Source organism: Rattus norvegicus, chromosome 18 (genome assembly GCF_036323735.1).
Source record: "Rattus norvegicus strain BN/NHsdMcwi chromosome 18, GRCr8, whole genome shotgun sequence".
In the NCBI taxonomy this organism is placed as follows: Eukaryota; Metazoa; Chordata; class Mammalia; order Rodentia; family Muridae; genus Rattus; species Rattus norvegicus.
The window spans coordinates 32,416,564-32,437,479 of record NC_086036.1 but is presented as its reverse complement, the minus strand read 5'-3'; the positions used below and the strand labels follow the sequence as shown (position 1 = coordinate 32,437,479).

Here is a 20,916-nt window from a genome sequence, read left to right as displayed (position 1 = left end):
AAGGACCTAGTAAGACTTGTAGCTAAAATGAGGAACTTGTTGGGGATATGTCTAAGAAATATGTACAGAACCTATACATTTTAAAGTGTTATAAAAGCACCAAACAATACTGATGTCATCTAGCTGGCACTCAATTAGCATAAGACAGATAGGAATGTTTTGAAGTTGCTATCTCTCCCTCTGAAGGACCTCTACCATCTAGGATGAAGGCTGGCGGCTTAACATGCTGTGGAGAGTCTCTGCCAGCTGCGCTCTATCTGTTCCCTGCCCTTGCATACAATGTAAGAGGTTCAAAGAACATGCTGCCCTCTGCCCCACTCCAGTGCCATGGCCCTTGCTTGTCCCTGTGCCCCGACACCGTTTAATAGGCTCGTTCTATTCTATATGACTTTGCTAAACAGTTGCTACCTTGGAAAAGACTTCAACATCTCTGATCATTCCACATAGGAAGTAAATATGTTCACGCATTTTCTGAATACCTGCACCATTGCTACATTTTAAATATGTTCCATATAGTCATGTATAATACATTCCTGAAACCATACAAAAGATGTAGCGGCATAAATCTAACCTGCAGACACATACCATTTATCACTGGCATGATCTAATGAGAAACAAATAGCATCCTGCCTAATTACATCTCCTTTTCTAGACTGTATTTTTGAAATATACTTCCCACAATTTGTACATTTTTAAACTGTGGCTTTCTTTTCTTCCTAATTGAAAATTCACTCAACTGGCAAAAATTCAATGATATCCACTTAAAGCTAAGGATTTTCCCTTTCTAGCTTGCATGAAGATTTCCATCTTTGTCTCAATTATATTAAATTCATGAGATATTAGGTTCATATCACCAATATCTACTTCTTCATTCTTAACTCTCTACTCATTTTCCATAACATAATAAGGAGAGATGCCATAAAATATTGAAATAATCCTTCAAACACTTTTGTGTTGGCACAGGTAATGATAGCTAAAAGTGAATTCCATGCAGAATGTTTATCTTTCTGTCCCTGAAGCACAGACCAGTGTATAGAAATGTTCCTTGGAAGGTGCTTAAGTAAATCAACTTTCGGGTTCCCATGGCGCAACTTAGTAAAGGAGGGTCTGGCTAGAATGTGTGAGGGGCTGGTGTCGATGCTTAGGATCTAAACAAATAAATAATGAATCCACAGCACATAAAATTCTGATAGTAAATGATAAATTGAGTAAACAACAACAGCAACAAAGTATTTAACCCCCTCCCAACTCCTTCAATTGTTCATGGCACAGGGACAGCCAAGCATACTGTTCCAGTGCTATAATGTACAGTAGGCAAAAGAAGCATTCCAAAGGGCAGCTTTAAATATGAGCATTGAAATCCCCTCATGTGGGGAACTTGTCCTAAATACACTCTGGCCTTCTATCTTACTCCCTAAAATGAGGAGTAGAGTCATTATGAGAAGAAATAATTTTGGGTGCTCGTAGGCAGTGTTTTGGGAGTCTTGCTTCATATAGCTCCATCATTTGAAAGTTGCAGTCAAAGTGGAGAAAATGTAAGGCAAATTCCCTGTATCACACAGCAGGCAGCTTTGAAAAGTAGGCCACATGGCCCTCCTATATGCTCACAGCTCCACCATAACTACTAAGGCACCCAGAGGCTAGAGTTGAAGTTCTAACAGAGGTCCACAGTCTGGCCCCTGGATACCTCTTTCTTTTGTTTTCTTCGTGACTCTGTCTCCCTTGCCTGTTCCAGCTATAAGCTCTTTCTCTAATAGACCCAGTGCTCTCTCTCCTCTGCAACTCATAACATGGTTTTTCACTGGACTGTTGAATGTTCCACAACTTAAGATGTATATCTTATACAGTGTTTTTAGCCATAACCACCATGCAATGGAAACTTCTTCTTCTCTCTGAAATCAACAGTATACCCCTGTTCTAGTTTGCTTTACTGTTGCTGGGATAAGACACTAACCAAAACCACAGTGGCTTCTGCTCCCAGGTCGTAAGCTATCTGTCACTGCAGGAATTCCATCCATGAACCTGGAGGCAAGAATTGGGACAGAGACAATGGAGGAACGCTGCTTGCTGGCTCACTTGAGGTTCATGATCAGCTACCCTTCTTATATAACCTAGAATTATCTGCTGAGCAGGGCCAAACCCCCTGACTGGCCTAGCCCTTCTTCTATCACTTAGCAACCAAGAAAACACTCCCATAGACATACCCATATGCCCATAGAATGCCATTCTAAGGAAGGCAATTCCTCAATTTAGATTTCCTCTTTTCAGGTGACTACAAGTTTGGATCAAGTGGACAGCTAAAGCGAACTATGATAACCACCAACACACCATACTTTATTCTCATTTTTATATTTATATATCACATTTTCCTTATCTATGCTGCTTAATACATATCTCACATGATAGGCAATCAGATGACAGACACACATACACACACACACACACACACACACACACACACATATACACACACCCTAAAACATAAGTTATTGCAGAAAATCGCATTTATTTGATCCAACACTGAATTCTGTTTGATATTGAAGGACTATTTAAATAAAATATTAGATTAGTGACTTTTGCTAAATCCCTTTGTATAAATCCTTGAAGAAACAAACTACCCCTAAAATATATCGGTCATTATTCTGAAGGCATACAAAAGCAGCATCTGTTTCCTCAGAATCAACTTAGTAATCCTTCCAGGCTCAATCTCATAGTGGACAAAGAAACAGACATATTTTATCATAAAATCTTACATTCTAGTGATTAGTATACATGTTTTAAAAATACTAAGTCGGGCTGGAGAGATGGCTCAGCGGTTAAGAGCACCCGACTGCTCTTCCAGAGGTCATGAGTTCAATTCCCAGCAACCACATGGTGGCTCACAACCATCTGTAAAGAGATCTGATGCCCTCTTCTGGTGTATCTGAGGACAGCTACAGTGTACTTGTATATAATAAAAATACTAAGTCGTGGGCAAGGACTATCTGCAGCCATTGTAAGTTGGCAGCGACAAAGTAGAGATAGTCTTTAGAGTCAGGCTGACTTGACAGAGAGTCTGGATCCTGATTTCATTATTTGTAATCTGTGAATTTAAGTTAGAATCTTCCTAGGTCTCAGTTTTCTTGTCTGTAAAATGAGAAGGATTATCCTCCCCAACTGTTGTCATGATAAACACTGGTGGTCTAAAGAGAGGAGGACATCATCGTGTCTACGAGCAATTTTGTTTTGCGTGCATTAAGTTGCATCAATAACTCATTTTAGGGAAGGGTGAACAGTTGTATGTGGAAACACAAATCCATTAGAAATGAAGACAAGCAAGATTACTTTCTCTGTCGTTTTAGGATGCTCACTAAGACTTGAGAGTGAAATGGTTTAAGATACCCAACTGATTTTATACTCATGAATCAAGTTTTCCCTTTGGTGTCAGATTGCAGCATGGTTGTGGTAATGCACTGGCTTCTAAAGTAGTGAGAACTAATGTAACATAACAGAGAGAGAAGCGAGTTCCCTGTTAACTCCCTAAGCAAAAGCTAGGCAAGCTACTAAATAAGAAGTTCATTTTGCAGTACAGCCTGTGATTTACACTTCCAAGCTAGTTGAGTCAAATAATCTTTTTCTCCAGGAGGTCATCAGTACTGCTATGTCCTACATCAGAGTTCATCTGGTTCCTCTCTTGATACTAGATCTACAACTGTAGCTTGCTAATATGCCATTTTGGTGTGTGTGTGTGTGTGTGTGTGTGTGTGTGTGTGTGTGTGTGTGTGCCAAGAGACCAAGAGAGAAGAAACCCTCTGCAGTGGCTTTTGCCTATTGCATTTTTGCTTGTGTGTCATGTCTGTGATTTTTACTTAGATATTTGATGGAGTGGGGGAAATATCACAAATTTACCATGCTCCATTTCAAATGTTTTCTGACTTCTTTTTTGGACTATGGAATCTTGTGTCTTTTTGCATGTGTGGCACCTCGAAAATCAAATTCGTAAAAATAATGCTATGTGGGAGTCTCTGGAAGGAGAGACTGTGTCCCAGAAGCTCTGTGTGGGTAACTGAGGACAGATTCGCAGACTTGGGCTCAATCTGGTTTAACTTTTCTGAAGCTAGAGCATGGGGAAGTCATGTTCATAGACTTGAAATTCAAATGGGAAGAGCGAAGGAAATCATCTGTGTTGAACACCTTCTATCATCCACGCCCCCTGTGGCAGGCTTTATGTGGTATTCTTTCTGAATTTTACAAGGTGGTTCTCTTGAATAGATAGATATTCATCAGCCCTGAAAATGCAGCACTCCATCTGGTGTTTCTGTGATGATTATGGTATGACTTACGAATACCAGAAGCGTGGTGGTCAAGGCAATTGAAATTTGAATTATATTTATGCTAGTTATCAGATGGTATGATGATCTGCATTAAAAGTATGGCCCCATCCCTACCCCAAATCTCCTAGATGACCTGATATAAACTAATGAGCTTTGCTCAAACATAATGCCAAGTAGATGCTATGTGATCCATCTATACAGAAACCCTTCAATGCAGGAAATAACTACTAAAAATATGAACTATGATAAACTTAACTTCTCTGAACCTCAGGGTCTCATTGCAGAGGTTTCTTTAGAATCAAATGAGAAATATTTTACATGATATATGATATAAAGTTCAATAAAAAGTACTTATGACTGTTGTTAACATCTGGGCATTTAAATGTGTGCTAGTGTGCAACCTTCATTTCTATCTGAACTTGAGAAGACTTCAGTAGCAAGGTAAACTAGACTCTACCTGTTCTTTGTTTGTTTTCAAGGATACTTTCCCATAACAAATAAACAAATTACCAAGGCAAATTTGTGGTGGCAAGAAAATGTTCTTGCTTTTTCATATATACAAATATGACTGGTAAAGGGGGTTATGTCCAAATACCTTCCCCAGCAGACATTTTGTTTGTTTGTAATCAATTCTGACAATAAAGACAGAAAGGAGTACCATTTTAGCCAGAGATTTTACCATAGTTCCTTAAACTCTTTGCAGGAACTACATAGTATATTGGTCCTATGAAACAACATAAAAATTTGGGTTTTATTCACAATACAGAAAGGAATTCCAAATTAGTAGCACAAAAAGTCAGCCCTAGGGGCCATCTCCATGTCTTCCTTTGAATAGAAGTAATCACCATTGCCTGTGCTGTTGTAAAAATACATTTAAGGTGAATAAGTAAGCTTTCTTTGGCAAATGTCAAAGACAAAGGCAAATTAACTTTGTTTTTAATTCTTCAACTTTTCTCATTGATTTCCTATAGACTTTGTCTAACAACTAAGCCTGTGTCAAATGAACATGAACTGAAGATGAATCTAATAAAACTGCAAAATAAAAATTTTTCAGAAGAGGAAAACCCATCATTTGTTTGGAGTATCAGGTCATGTTTTTTTTTCAAGGCAAATACTGCTGTTTCTAGGTTTCCTGGAATTTTCCCAAGGGCAGAAAAAGGAAAAAGGCAGGAACTGGTGTGATAACTTGTATTCATTTCTCACTTCAATCAAAATAACACCACTAAAAAGATAATGCATGTTGGCTTTTGCCAAGGACTTCATTTAAAGTCTGATGACTCAGAGGAAACTGAGTCATAAAATTATGATATCCCCCTCTACCCAGCCAGGAAGCTCTGAAGCTGTAAATCCAGTTGGTCCCCTGCTGTCCTAGTTTGGTTTTTGTTGTTGTAATAAAACATTGATTAAACACAACTTGAAAAAAAAGAATGGTTTACAGGTTGCAGTCCATCATGAAGGGAAGCCAGAGCAGGGACTCTTGGCAAGAACATGGAGATAGGAACTAAAGCAGAGGTCATGAAGGAACATATGTCTGGTTCACTTGCCTCAGAGTGATATCACCTACAGTGGGATGAGTTCTTTTAATTGATCAATCATAAATCAAGAAACAGCCCAGAGATTTGCACATAGACATGTGAGACAGAAATATTTTCACAGCTGAGGCTTCTATTTCCAGGTGGCTCTATCTTGTGTCAAGTTGACAAAACTTAACCAGCACATTCCCCAAGTATGACAAATACACTTCAAGTTAGCACCCAATATTATGGCTTACAGGAGGTGACAAGGGCCCATACTGTTCTGTACATGTATGATCATTACACAAAGAAGGATACTCTGTATATTTTGACTATATGTTACCTAAATTTAAATAATAAAAGCACTAGTATTATGGTTCTATCAAAGCCTATTTGCCTATTTCTGACAAATGATGTTTAAATGCTTCTTTATCTTCAAAACTAACACATTTAATCTTTCCTTGGTTGTAGCTTCCTGTCTTGGAGATAGTTTTAGATGTTTAGTTAAGCGATGATAAAATCTGCCTTAATGACAAATATCTAATCACAGAACATAATCATTTAACACATGCCATGTTATTGCTAACTCTTTTGTGAGACAACTAAAATGGTCCACTGTTCACGTCATACATTTAAAGTCTCTGAAGGTTAGAGACCTTTCAAAGTAACTATCCCCATTTCTACACTCCTGTCTACATATTAAGTCCTCTTTCTCTCTCTCTCTCTCTCTCTCTCTCTCTCTCTCTCTCTCTCTCTCTCTCTCTCAGGGTTTAGGTTCCATAGATAGACGGGGGGGGGATAGAGATAGATAGAGATGTAGGATGTAGATACACACACACACACACACACACACACACACACACACACACACACGGTAACTTTCTTTAGACACACCAGAAGAGGGAATCAATAAGATTCCATTACAGATAGTTGTGACCACCATGTGGTTGCTGGGAACTCAGGACCTTTGGAAGAGCAGTTAGTGAGTGCTCTTAACCTCTGACCCATCTCTCCAGGCCCAAGTTCCCTTTTTCTTTTCTTTTCTTTTTTCTTTTTCTCATTTGTTTGTGTTATACTAGCCAGATCTATGCCTGTGTAACATGTGTCTGTATGTATGTGTTCATCAGTGACCTTTATATGAAAAGATTATCTATGCTAATTTTACATAGTGGAGTGTGAAGGATAGAGACAAAGTACCTGCTATGAATAAAGTATTAAATTTGGTGCTAAGGATAGTGGAGAGGGACAAATTAAACTGTTGTCTTAGTAAAGCTTTCATAAGAGAGAGATGGAAAAGACAGAAAGAGAGAGAAAATCAGAGAGATGAGAACATGTATAAGCAGCACTATCATGGTAATGTGGGGAGGGGGTGTTATGCAGATAGCAATTGTGAAGAGCTTATGTAGTTCCACTGTGGTAGACCAGAAGGCCTTTCTATGAAACCTCACTAAATCCTAACATTAAGAGAAGAGTAAGATTCGGAGTGGTAAGAGGTAGGAGAGTGTTTTGGGACAAAAAGGCACAAATGCAATAAAGGAAACAGGCAGATCCATGAACTGTGGAAAGCCCCAGGGTGGGGAACAGTGCAGATGGTCAAATGTTTTCAGAAGAGATGGGGATGGTGAGCATGCCAAGGGAGCTAGAGGAATGGGCTATGTGATTGAGCTTGTTCTTTCTTTGAAGCATGAAGTGTGTGCCAATTAGTTCAGAGTGAGACTCAGTGGCTATCAGCTTGGCTTCTGTTCGATCATGTACAAGGTTCTGTCTAATGGGTTCATTTTCCATTGTCTTTGTGAATCTATCATACAAACCAACAAATCCCATAAAGAAAATGTGGGGCCCCAGATAGTCTGATGGCTTGGGTGTGTCTTCAGTCTCACAGCTCTGCCTTGAGGGATGTTTCTTCCCCTCCCTTTAGCTGATGATTGTTCAGGTCCATCCTGGCAGGAAGTGATTCACTAAAGTTTTCTTGTGCATAGGTTGAATTAAACTAAGGTTTCTTGTGCATAGGTTGAATGCTGCTGGAATATTTAACTCTAATACTGTTGCTATTGCTTGCAGGATACATCCATGCCTAAAGGAAAGTACTGAGTAAAACAGGCAGCAAACTCCATTCATTTTTATGTTTCACATCTTCTTTCATTAAAAGGCAGCATTGCTAATTTATTCATTAAACACATGCTAATTTGGCACTTCCTGTGTCCCCACCACTGTAAAACCTTTTTTTTCATGGAACATCTCAGTATTCAAGCAGACTAGCAGAACATGCAATGAGTGTTGCAAACAAGATCTGAATCAGATTCATAAGGCAAACCAGTAGTCCTTAAAAATTAAATTGTTAATAATATAAAACACACCACATTTGAGAGCCTTAATAAAATAGAGACTAGAGATTTAAAAATACAATAACTAAAAACCAATAACTATAGGGTATATAACATTTGGACTCTGGTTTTGCACATATATTTTTACAAGCATAGTTTTCAACAGAAGAGAGAAACAAAGAGTTAAAAGGAATGATATCAGTGCCTGGCATGAGTAAAATCATGACACAATTACCACTGGGAAAAATCCAGTAAAATGAGAAATGACAGGGCAGTTAACAATGTCAAAGTTCTCGTAAGCCATGTTAGGATGTAACTTCTCTGACTTCATCAGTGTTGATATCTTAATATCAGCAAATGCATTAAAGACCTAAGCATTTTCTCTTCTGTAAACACTAATATTAAAGCTAGTCTAATGTCCTGATACTGCCCTAAATTCAGATAATGAGTGCCTTCTCTATCCTCCTGCAAGTTTTTCCCTATCACGGAGAACTGCAATTTCCTCTTTTCTAATCAAACCCTCCATAAATCATAACTACATGTAAATATGTGATTCTCTTCATGAAACCTCTCAGGATTCAAGAAGACTAGCAGAAATATCTGAACTACAATGGGCAGAACATAATCAGTAGGTACTCGTGGTCAGAAAGAAATGAATAGAACTCTCCACAAAGAACTGAGGTGAGACTTAAGTCTGCCTAATGAAGAAGGGCATTGTAAGAAAAGGTATGTGTGTCAAGATGTTTTAGGAAACACTTCACTACATATTTTTGGTGCGTGCCAAGAGTGAAGATGAAGGGAAGTTTGAAGTGCCTGTGGATTCCAATCAATGGAATCTGTGGACACTGCTAATCACTTCCTCAGCAGATTGTGGAGAAGTACTAGAAGCTCATTAGCATAAAGAGTCCATGACTCAGAGTCTAGACGTTCTGCATACCGATTTCATATTCTCTACCCACCTCAAGCAGACAGCCCTATGAAGTGACACTTTATGCAAGATGGATCCTTACAAAGTAGGAATCAGTAAGGACTTTACAAACACACATAGTAAATATTTCATTACTTTAAACTCTAAAAGCAGGACTAAAGCTGTGGAAAGCACTACAGAATGCCAGTCATTGCCTCCCTATTCTGTACAATGTCCATCAAAAAGCATGTCTTAGGCTGTGGAAAGTACTTCAGAGTGCCAGTCATTATTCCACATGGACGTCCATCAAGAAAAGAAAAGAAAGGTTTCCAGTTTGTATGGTTTGTCTTTCTTGGAAAAGTCGAAATTAATACCTTCCCATTCTGTTGCTGCATGATAAAGATGAACTCTACACAAGTACTTCCTGTCTCGAGGAAAGATTTCAATAGTTAACTAGAAATCAGTTAAATGAAAGCTGGGTCCTATTTTCAACTCCATTGCTATGTAAATGTTCAGGAGCATACCTACAGGAAAATAGCTTCAACAAATGCACTCCATGTTCAGTTTATAAAGAAGTGACCCATGATATTTTTCCAGTATTCAATGTACCTTGTGTGTAAGATCAGCTCTTTTTATCTTTGAGGTATTTTCAGGACTCCTCAAATTTTTCCCCTGCCTCTGCAACACGCCAGCTACATGAGCAACCATTATTCTACTATACTGAGCACTGGAATCTCTCTGTTCCTCTAGGGTCCCTATAAAACAATCATTTCTGTTATTTGGACTTAGTTCTTTTTGTGTAGTTGACAAGCAATGTTGGCCTGGGTGGTTCACAGTTCTGTAAAACACAATGTGCATACAGAAGCCTGAAAGTCTCAGGTTTGCCTTCTAATTCCCTGAGTGCAGTTGGTTGCTAATGACACCATATCACACTCACTCAGAATGAAAGGATGCTGTGCACTGGGCAGGGAAGTGAGTATAAGTTTCTGCCTCTAAATGGGGCTGAATAAAAATAGAGACGTATGAATTACCTCACATGGAGCAGTTTCTGAATAGGTCACATGGTAGTACACCCTGATCAGCAGTCTCATTTCCCTGTCATGTCAGAACCAATAGCAATGTATTATGTGGAGGAAATGTCTTCCTTTGGCTTCTGGAACAATTTCAATGATCCCATTGTCAGTAGCCAACTCAATAACCATTTCTTCTGTTACCACAAAGAATACTTTCCAGGCTGAGATTGATAAAAGGGGGATTTTAATTCTGTAGAGACGAAATCTAAAATTTAAGTTAGACTCTTAATTTTCAGTCCCATAGGCTTTGAAAGCCGAAGGTGGAAATGAAAGGTCACTGTTAACAATTTCTAGTGTGGAAGAAAAAAATTCTCTGCTATATTTTCAGACCCTTTTCCTTTGTCTCTTTTTTAATAAGTATATAATCTTATTTACATATATTTTAATTAACACTTAGAGACCTTTCATATTCGTAAGATACACTGTTCCATTTAACATTTTGTAGGGTTGACTTTTATGCTTATACTGATTCAACCAAACCAAGCAGCTAGAATTTCTTTCTATCACATACGTGTATACCCAAGATTCATTTGTACATGTTTAGATCAATAAACTAGACAATGAACTATCAAAAATAAGCAGACACATTATTTAGATGAAGCTCTATTTCTATTCCTTGCCAAAATTACCATGGGATTAACAGAGGACTGGATGTTCAGGTCCTCAGCACTGTCTGGTACCAGGTATTGTCTCCTGTACCTTGTCCTTCAATCATCTGAGCCTCAGAACCCTATGATTCAACTACTGTTGTTCTTAACTCTTCTTTCCAGGTAAGGAAACTGAAGCTTGGAAAGAATGTAATTTTCCAATGGTTGTATCAGCAACAGGAATCACCAATGGGGGACAAACAGAGATTTATACTCCAGCACTATTTTAAGGGCAAAGGGTGCCCTTTTCTCCTGCACCCCAATACCAAGGTTGTTAAGCACAATGTACGGCCATCCCTGGCATTAAGGAATATGATCACTGATAATCAAAAGAAATAAATGGAGCATTTGAGAAGAAAGAAGGGAAAGAAGATAGGTCTCATAACACACTTTGTATTCAATTCAATTTCTTTTCCCATTAGGAGTATTTTACCAATTCTGTACACTTTTCTGAATTGTGATTCCCCTCTGGGCTTTTCCTTAAACACCAGATTCACCCAGCATCAATTTTCTCCTACTTGGACGGAGCAACTAAAATGAGCACAGGAAACTTTTCTGCTCATAAGTGTGCTTCACATTTCCCTGGGGCTGAACCCATTGGGCAGGTGCTGAGAGGAGAGTCTCCTTCTGTGATACTTTCATTGTGCATGTAAAAGCAGTACTAAGTGAACGCAGGGAAATGCCCTTACTAGTCACAGAAGCATTAATCACACCACTGTCAACTTCCTGCTTTTCTTTTAAGAGCTTATCTAACAGTGGTCAGACTCACATTTTCAAAACCTCACCATGTCTGCGGCACAGACCCTTCATCCAAAAGGAACCATCATAGGGAGGACCATTCAACTATCTTGCCAGTTGTCTAGAAAGGCAACACTGGTGAGCCAAACAGGAGTGGCATCTATGATTTTCAGCATCAATGGAAGGGATTCTCTTAAAAGGAAAAAGAAGGGGCTTCTAGTAGGTTAGAGGTTCACTATGGAGATTGAAGGCCTGGGATGTGTTCTGTGGTTATGGATAAGCCAAAGATACCATTTACTTAGACTGAGAAACACACAGGAAGAAGAGTCTTAGAAACAGATGGTGAATTCAATGGAGCTAAACCATAGTTTAAAGAAGCCATGGATACTCAAATGTAAAATTAGAGTGTATAGAAGGTGACTTCTCCACCTCAGATGATTCCTACTCATAGTCAGCAAGACCTGGTGCACATCTTGGGAAACACAGTGCACCTCTAAAGGCATCCTGGTCAAAAGATGACCAAAATCATGGACTCGTGGACTACTAGATATCCCTTGTAATGATGCCTTTGTAGCAATGGATTTGGAAAATGGAGAGAGTACCCTCCTTTGCTATCTATTGATATAATGAAGACAGAAGCTAACAATAAAAGGCAACCCTTACTTTGCCTCCATTAACATGTAGCTCTTTAGTCCTCTTATACAAATGAAAACTGCACTTGCCAAAAATAATGAAGACTGGCCAGAAGCATTGCAACCGAGTTGACCAACTCCAAGTTAACAGTGCCTAACCAATTGATTGCACTGGAGTTAATGAAGCGTTATGAAATTATGAAAGAGTATAAGCAAATGCATCCACCAAACACAATGGATGTTCCTCATATGGACATTGATTCACATACAGTAGCTAAGATGTTGTGGGAGGAAAACTTGAACACTGGCTAGATATTTGACAACAAAGATACTGATTTGGTGTACAATAATTATATTGTAGATTTCTAAAAAAAAATTCATTGACTTATCTAAATGTTGGCTATAGTTGTAGATGAATCACAAGACTAATATCTGGGATTTATCCCAAAGCTATCTTGAGCAGACAGAAGGAAAGGTAAACAAGAACAGAAATGAAGGATGCTTACCCATGGTAGCAGTTGCAGCCATGGAGAGCCAGTGCTGGTCAGACTGAAGCATCTCATGTACTGTACTGCCTCTCCGTTTGTTTACACTGGGATTATTTCTACACCAAAAGTTTAAAAAACACTCACAAACTATGAGGTTTAAGTAAAGCTGGAGTGAAGGCCAAAGAAGTAAAGTGATAAAGAATAAAGAAGGAAAAGACAGAGTTTGTCTCAGTTTTAGAAGATTTTCCAGAAATGTGGGCATGCAATGACTGAGGAACCCATCCTCTCTGTGTCTTCTGTTTTGGTGTGTTCTCAGCTCTCTCCATTTCTAGTTTATTTGACAGGACCTAAATCTCATTAGACCATCAGTAATACCCGCTCTTCTCTTTCCAATGGGACATGTACTTTAAACTTTTCTTGGAAGCAATGTTAAAGACATGTCACTTCCCTTTCTCCTCACACACTGACATTTTTCTTGCTACCGAATGCATTGAGTAATGTCATAGTCCCAGGAATAATCTATTTTAATCACCTCCCACCAGGGAGTGAACTCAGGTAGCAGATCTCATTTGATCTAGAAGTGAAGCAGTATAGAAGCATGTTACTAACAGGCTCATTTCATTGTCATAGGGAAACCAGTACTCAGCACACAATGTCTTAAAGGAATAAGAAGAAACCGAAGCCATCCCTTCTATACTTTGCCCTCCAACATCTGCCCAGCACTGATTGGATCCGCCCTGACTTCATCACCAACCCGAGTACCTGAATAAATTGTAATTTGCTTTTAATTAGAAGTTAAGTAACCTGGAGTCTTAAGAACGTTACTTTCAGGGTAAACGGCTGCCTAATATCCAACTATTGATGGTTATTTTGTGTTCAGATACTTGTGGGAAAAGCAATACCATACCTTGAGAGCATTCTAAATATAATGACAGTACGGAAGCTTTCCTGACAACAAATCCTAGTTCTATCACACAGAGATAGGCGTCAACACCTGGAGAAGCTTCGACAAGAAGACAAAAAACACCTATGTTGCAAGGGCAGAAAACATAGAGAAGAGAGAGAGAGGGGAAGCCTGCTCTGCTCCAGTCCATTTGAATTGCCAACACTGTGTCTATGTGAATAAAAACTGAGGTTATCACTGAGCCTGCTACGTAACCAAGCTAAAAGAAGCTGCCATCATTTAGGGTAGATATGCTTCCTCCCACTTTCCTGCACAGTCACACCCTTTATTTGAAGCTTTGTAGCCAACATTGCAGAATTATCCACAGCAGCAACAATCACCTCGTCTCTATACATGGTCCAAATTGAATTCTAAGAGGGAAATAGTTGTATGATCTACTTTTCTTAGGCAACACCTGTAGTGTATGTATGTATGTATATATGTATGTATGTATGTATTCAAGAAATTTGACATTCTTGTGGATGTAACTCTTTAAATTTAAGGAAATAAAGGAAAAAGAATAAAGGTTAAAACACACCCCCATATGCAATCATTTGTGCAAGAGATGGTGAATTGGTAACCATATGTACAATTCAAGGATCTCAAAATATACACATCCTCAAAGCACTATGTCATGAACTAAACTCTGTACTTGTGGGCATGCTATTTTATGTTTTCATAACCACCAGAAGCGAGTGCTTTCAAAAACCACCATGCCTTCAGACATTCACCTGAAGTTACCTTTGAGGCTTAGAAAACATGTGTGACGCCTTCCCATCCTCCCTTGTAAAAAGCCCTAGATAACCAGTACTTTTTCCTTTCAGTACACATGTGATTTTATTAGAATAGGGCCCCTGGTTTCAAAATTACTTAATTGACACTTTATTTAAAGGTGAGCCAGGGAGCGCTGCCAGCTGTTTATGGTACTGTCTTTTAAGGGATGCTTGAAAGAACAAAGGGGTAGGACTTAGGTGATGGGTGAAGAGACACCTTTTCATTGTTTTCAGTGAGGCAAAGAACATCTCTAAAATACTTCGTGAGCCAATTCTAGCACAGACACTTCCTCCTTATGTCCCAATCATACTCAGATTTTAGTGACTGAGCAAGACAGCCTCAATTTCTTCTGTCCCTCTTAAACCCTTGCAGAAATTAAGTGGCTTTATATATTAATAAAACACTCAGGATTAGCTGATGCTAACCATGAGTCTAGGCCTATATGAAAGGTTAAAGGAGGCAGGAATGTAACTCATCTAATTCGTGGGTGGATGGACTTTTCCTCTTACAATTTTTGAGTGAACAAAGAAAGATTTGAGTGAAAAAATAGGTAAAAAGGGAAATGAACAAGGAGGAGCCTTCACTCCCCATGGCTGACAACCAGAGAGAGGAAAGCATTAGCTCTTTATGTTCATCTTTTAATATGACGTGGATCCAGACAATGTGCATGACTCTTGAGATATTAAAATTTTGATTACTTAAGAGTTAATTCCTTGCATCTAAGGGATGCTCGTGTGTGTGTGTGTGTGTGTGTGTGTGTGTGTGTGTGTGTGTGTGGTGTGAACTTACTACCACTAAGTACTAAGTTCAGGGAGAAAATGAGTTCCTCTGAGTATAGCATTTTTGCATGCAGTCAACTCCCTACTCTAGAGCACTTCCCATGGTTTCGGCCCATTAAGCGGAGCACAACAGCTTGATGAATTAATGCTTATATAGGCACAGTTGGCAGCTTCTAATTAAATAATTATGGCTAAGCAGCTGCACAGAAGCTGTTCTGCACCCTAGAAAGCCAGCTGTCAGTTTTATTGGTCCTAAGACAGGAAGAGTTAATATGTAGCTCTGGATGTTGGGTACAGAAGGGAAGTCTCTGGTTTGCAATGTCTATAGTTAGTATGGAGCTTTGTGCTAGCCTCTCCACAGGGAAATGGAGGGTAAACTACTCCTCACCAGCCCAACAGAAGAAGCAGCAATTACATGACCAGGTGATTGGGACATTTCCAGAGCTTCTAAAGAGGCCATAGTGTCAGACAGATAAGCTCTTAATGAACACAGAATCACCATCGACCTAGACATTAAATGCATCCATTAGGTGCGTAATTGATTAAAAGTCAAGTGTACGAACCTACAGTTGAACTAAAGCACATTTCCCATAAAACTTTTAAGAAGGTATATGTTCTACCAGATCGCAGAAATCACCAGCTCCTTCACATAGGATTTAAAATCTAGAATCTTCTCTTTGTATGCATGGGAACTTTGCCCAGCAGAAGAAAACAGTATTTGTTGATTAAGGTCCAGCCTAAAGGAAGATATCCATTACAATGACCACAATTAGAACCAAATAATGTTTACTATTCTGTACACATCAGTAAGGTTTTGGGATAGATTTAACTTTTTCTTCATGAGCCATCTTGTCAATGCGATGCATACTACATACAAATCCTCTCCTCTGAGGAGATATATGATGACCCAGTTCGGAGATACTCTGCTTCCCTTTGGCTTCTCTACCTGCACCAACTCAAAATGGAGAAACACAACTATAGGCAGAAGCCTGATCCCAGAAACTCAGTCTTCTCTTTATGTTTAAACAAATGTAGACATCTTAATCCTGAGTTCTGAAGTTATTTTAAAACCAGCAGAAGGGAATGTAATGTTAAACCCAAGAATATGGTCCTTGTGGAATGAACTCAATACCCAAGCCAAAAATCTTAATTTACTCTTCTTCCAAAGCTCACTGGCTTGTATATTAGAATGCTCTTTCATAAAACAGAGCTGTCCACACCATAATTCTTCATTTAAGCTGAAGAATCTTGAGGGCTCTGGTAATCCTTCACATACACATATTATATATATATAATATATACACACACACACACACACACACACACACACACACACACACACACACACACATATATGAATCCTATCACCTCAACATCTGAGGTGTTTGCATGTGTTTGGCAATTCTCTGGGATCTAGTTCCTTTTAGATGGATCTTAAACAAAGTTCAGCTTAATTAAGCCTGCTTTGCAACTCCAGTCTCGGTAGAAAATGTTAAAGAACCAAACAACAGATTTGCAGGGCCCATAAAAGTAAATTTCAGACCTGGGGGAAGAAGGGTGCTTTTCAGCAGTCTGCACTGCCATCTAGCCAAGCCCACATCACTCTGTACAATGTCCATTTGTGCTCTGAAAGCCACTAAGGGAAGAAGCCTGCAGCTTCCCAGACCCCAAGAGTCCAGCTGAAAGGATTGAGCTGAAAGGATTGGCAGCAGTCCCTCATCCCTTCTGACTCTACAAAATCTCCAAACCCTGTGAGCCAACAGCAACCTCACATTCACAGATCACTATGTAGGAAAAAGTCACATAGGCTTGCTTATAAACTATTCCAACATCATTGGTCCCTTCTGATTTTTAAAATCTCTGACTATCCTGCGACCACATTGGAAAAAGAAAACAGAAGATTCCTCTGGGATACAAGACTCTCCCAGGAAGGCTCTGAAAGAACTGAACTGTAGCATCTAGGACTCTACCTCCAGTTTAGCATAAGTGCAATCCCAAACCAGTATCCTTAGATGCTAACAAAACACTAGACCATGCACATCTGTGAAGAGAACTAGTACACACAAAAATAAGCAGAAGCCTTTCTACTTACGGTAGAAGACGTATTCAGTATAGCTCGACCAGATCTTGTCTTCTGTATACTGGTTGACAAAAGATGCTGTAACCGAGGAGTTACAGGCCACCATGTGGAATCCACACTCTGACAACATATCAAAAGCTCTTTCCAGATGTTTGAACTTGAGATAAAATCTGGAGGTGTATCTTTCTGGAGCTCGGTCGGGGTCTCTACTTTCATTCAAAGTTTCACCAAAAACTTCCTTTGCCAAGGAAATCCTTCCGCAAACCAAAATCCGGGGAACTCTCCGAAACTTGGCATCTGCTTGCCCCTCTCTGCCCAAGGTACAGGATCCCCTGTAACCCACAGTAATAAAACCCCACTTTCGGTCATGAGGAAGCAGCGAAGAGGGGGGGCAGATTCTTGTGTCGCTTCCTTGGGAGGCATCTTCGAAGTCACTGTGGCAGAACTCATCCGGACTTTGCTTGACTTCCTCAGGGGCCAGGAGTTTGACGAGGTCAGGGAGCTGGAAATACTCAGCTTCTCTTTTCAGCCTTCCTCTTTCTGGAAAGTGATCAGGCAGGACCACCTGCCTGTCCCTGAGATAGTCCAGAATATAACGGAACAGAAAGCCATCTCTGTCGATGAAAAACCTTCCCTTGGAGTCCTTGGCTAGATCGTTAGCAGTGTCTCTCTTTGGGGAAAACATTTTCCACAGGAGAGAATGGGGGATACTTATTAATGTGGAATGGCGAGTAAAGTAAACCTGGCCCCCAACATTCAGCTCTATGACTTCAGGGAAAGAGTTGGGAACAGCAGCCCCTTGGTCCCGAGGATAATAACGGCTACAGTTCCCACTCAGAGCCATTGTCCCTTTCTTCTGCAGCTTCCTGGAACTTAAGGTGCAATCCAACTGGGTTACAGCCCTGGCCTTTGCATCCACTGGTAAGGTAAGGAAAAGGTACTAACTTTTCTTTTGTTAATTACCTCCTCTTACCCAGGTTTTGTTTTATTTTGTTTTTTATTTTCCCAATAAAGCAAATTTTAGGAGAGTCCACAGGTGAAGAAATGCTGGACACTGGACGAGAAGTTTAAAGCTGGCTGGTAGTGAGCTCTTACTTCACAGAATGTAATAATCAGCTTGTCTACATTCAGTCTTCCATTAGGTTCGGTAGGCAAGAAGGCCAAATGCCCAGTTACCCAGAGGTCTGTCTACGGGAAAAGAGAAAAATTATTTCCTCAGACCCAGAATGAGTCAGAAAGGGAGAGACCTCTGGAAGGAGAGGGGAACAAAATGACAGGGAAGATTATTTTTACATAAGCAGCCTGCACCTACTGACTTTAATCACTCCTTAACTGAGTGAGCTCTTCCCTAGGGTGTATTGGGTCTTTAAGTTTATCCATATGCCACCGTCTCCAGCAAGTGCCCTTCAAATTGATCCTGTTTGCAAATCTGATGGGAAAGGCATATACAATTTTCAACTTCCAAAGAGACCGGTTTTTTAGCAGGACAGAGAAAGCAGTGAGTCTCTGCGCTTACCTTAGCGAGTGCTGGAGACTCAGTTCGTGCGAAGAAATAATCTTTTCCAGAGCAATCAGAAACCACAGCCACACTGAGCCTGGACGCCTTGTCAAATCCCAAACAGGTAAAGGACAGAGGTATCGATGGAAAGTGTCAAGAGAGAAGTGCTCTCGGGAAACCAAGATTCCACACTTAAGCGCTAGTAGGTGTACGTTTCTATGTGTGTATGGATGTGTGTATGGATTCACTTCCAATCTCTAGTTAAAACGGATCGGAAAAAAAGTTGAACCGAGAGACGGATGCTGAGTCGAAGAAGTGGAGGGGAGGAAAAAAAAAATTCAACCAAAGCTTCTGTGGGGGAAAAAGGAAAATCCGAAATCCAAACCTTATAGAACAGATCCTTTGCACCTGGGAGAGTTGCAAGAGGTCCCTGGACTTAGAGGCATTCAGAGAGCCCAGAGGCAAGGAGACAGACAGATGCGCCCCCCAGGGTCGCAGCAGCCACCCCACCTGCGGGCAAGGGCAAAGGGACGCCCATGTCCCCGCCAGGTGGGAAAGAAAAGCAGCCGGGGTGGCGAGGAGATGCCTGCAGGGCTTGGGCTCGGAAGCTGGGAGGTCCCGCGGTGCCAGGAGCAGTTCGGATGCTGTTGTGTGAGCAGTGCAGGCAAGAAACCATCCAGGGAAATGACTATTACATCATCTTAAAGGAATAGGGCTTGGAGAGAGCGGAGGCAGCTCGGAGTCACGTCCTCGGCGGTGACAGGTTGCCAGCACTGACAGGGACGTGCGCTCGCGGTGGGCACCGGACCAGAGGCGCTGGCTGCTGACACAGGGCGGGGACGTTGCACTACTGCACAGCCCCCCGCCCCGGCCTGTGGTCTGGAGTTTGCACAGGCAGTCTCTCTGCTGTCTTCCTTGGTTGTACCTCCACCACAGCCCCCTCCCCCAACCCCCCATCAATTACCCTCCATTCCGGCAGTGATTTTCATTTGAAAAACCTCCGGAGGAACTCTTCAAACACGTGACTCTGCAAAAGGGCGCACTTCTCCTTTTAAGCCATTTTCCCTTTAATCCTATGGAATGTTCACGTTACAAGTGTTTGGAAATTGTTTTTTTTTTTTAATCTTTTGATTACAGTCATACTCAAATGCCCCTTCCCCTTCATTCCACCCGCCAACACACACACACACACACACACACACACACACACACACACACACACACACACACGAGAACAGGATTGAGGACGCTCCTTCAAAATTCAACTATCCATAAAAAGCTAGGAGTTGTAGCAGTAACTCACTATCTTAACTCACCTGAAAGAAACTGCCACCTGCAACCTGTCTCGGAGACTGTCTCCTTACTGAGACTCTCTTGAATGTGCCTGCCCAGCCCAGCCCATCCCAAGAGTACTCCGGTGGAAGGCACGCCTGCTAAAAAAGGTTTTACTCCTGTCCCAGCGGGCTCCCTTAAGTGCATCATTAGAGTTTCAAGAAGGCATTTCCAGGGCAACCTAATACACTAACGAAGTGCTTCCAGTTGAGCCTGCCAGTCAATAATGGCCCAGCCAACCGCTTACAGTAACTCTGCCGTTTCCCCTAAAAAATGCCAAAGTACTGGGCTCACATCTCTGAAAAGAACACACTTATTCATCGATGTATATAATACAGGTGAGGCACACATCATCCCAAACAACTGATAATTTAAAAGCTTTAAAATCAAAAATGGAGGGGAATTGAGATTCGTGTGTTCGGTGCCAACTTTTGCCCCATGAATTAGCTTGGATTGAAAATCTTCCCAAGGGCAGACTGAAGAGAGAGAGAGAGAGAGAGAGAGAGAGAGAGAGAGAGAGAGAGAGAGAGAGAGAGAGAGAGAGTTTAACAATCTTTTCTTTCAATAACCATTAGGTTACTGAACACATTTGGAATATTAGCTCACTCTTGAACACCTGATTATATTTGACTTTGCTGCTTAAACTAATGCATTAACCTGCTCTCTGGCCTCCAACGCCTGATTTTAAAGTTGGACCAATTAAGGAAACGTTTATGTGATGCACTTATATCGCCATCTAGTGTCCAAAACTATCAGGAGCGTTCATTATCTGGAAATTGAGCTGAGTTAAAAATGTTATCTATTTTTAAGTTTTTATAGTGAACTGAATTTACTTTGTATTCATTATTCACCATGACGACAAAGTAAATATTTC

General features: G+C 40.5%; 1 protein-coding gene across 5 annotated transcripts in view; it reads right to left on the bottom strand.

The window, feature by feature from the left end:
* Kctd16 (potassium channel tetramerization domain containing 16) overlaps positions 1 to 20,174 on the bottom strand; it is a 294,623-nt gene extending 274,449 nt beyond the window's left edge. The window contains exons 1-2 of one of the 5 annotated variants that reach the window (XM_017600896.3): positions 20,027 to 20,174; positions 17,225 to 18,400 (exon numbers count right to left, since the gene is read on the bottom strand). In XM_017600896.3, coding sequence (XP_017456385.1) covers positions 17,225 to 18,056 — 832 coding nt within the window. In that variant the 5' untranslated portion in view covers positions 18,057 to 18,400; positions 20,027 to 20,174. Of the gene's footprint in view, positions 1 to 17,224; positions 18,401 to 18,728; positions 19,547 to 20,026 lie in introns of those variants that run through there. The other 4 variants (XM_017600895.3, XM_017600897.3, XM_039096706.2 and 1 more) reach the window with 4 other exon arrangements.
* Positions 20,175 to 20,916: the final 742 nt, after the last annotated feature.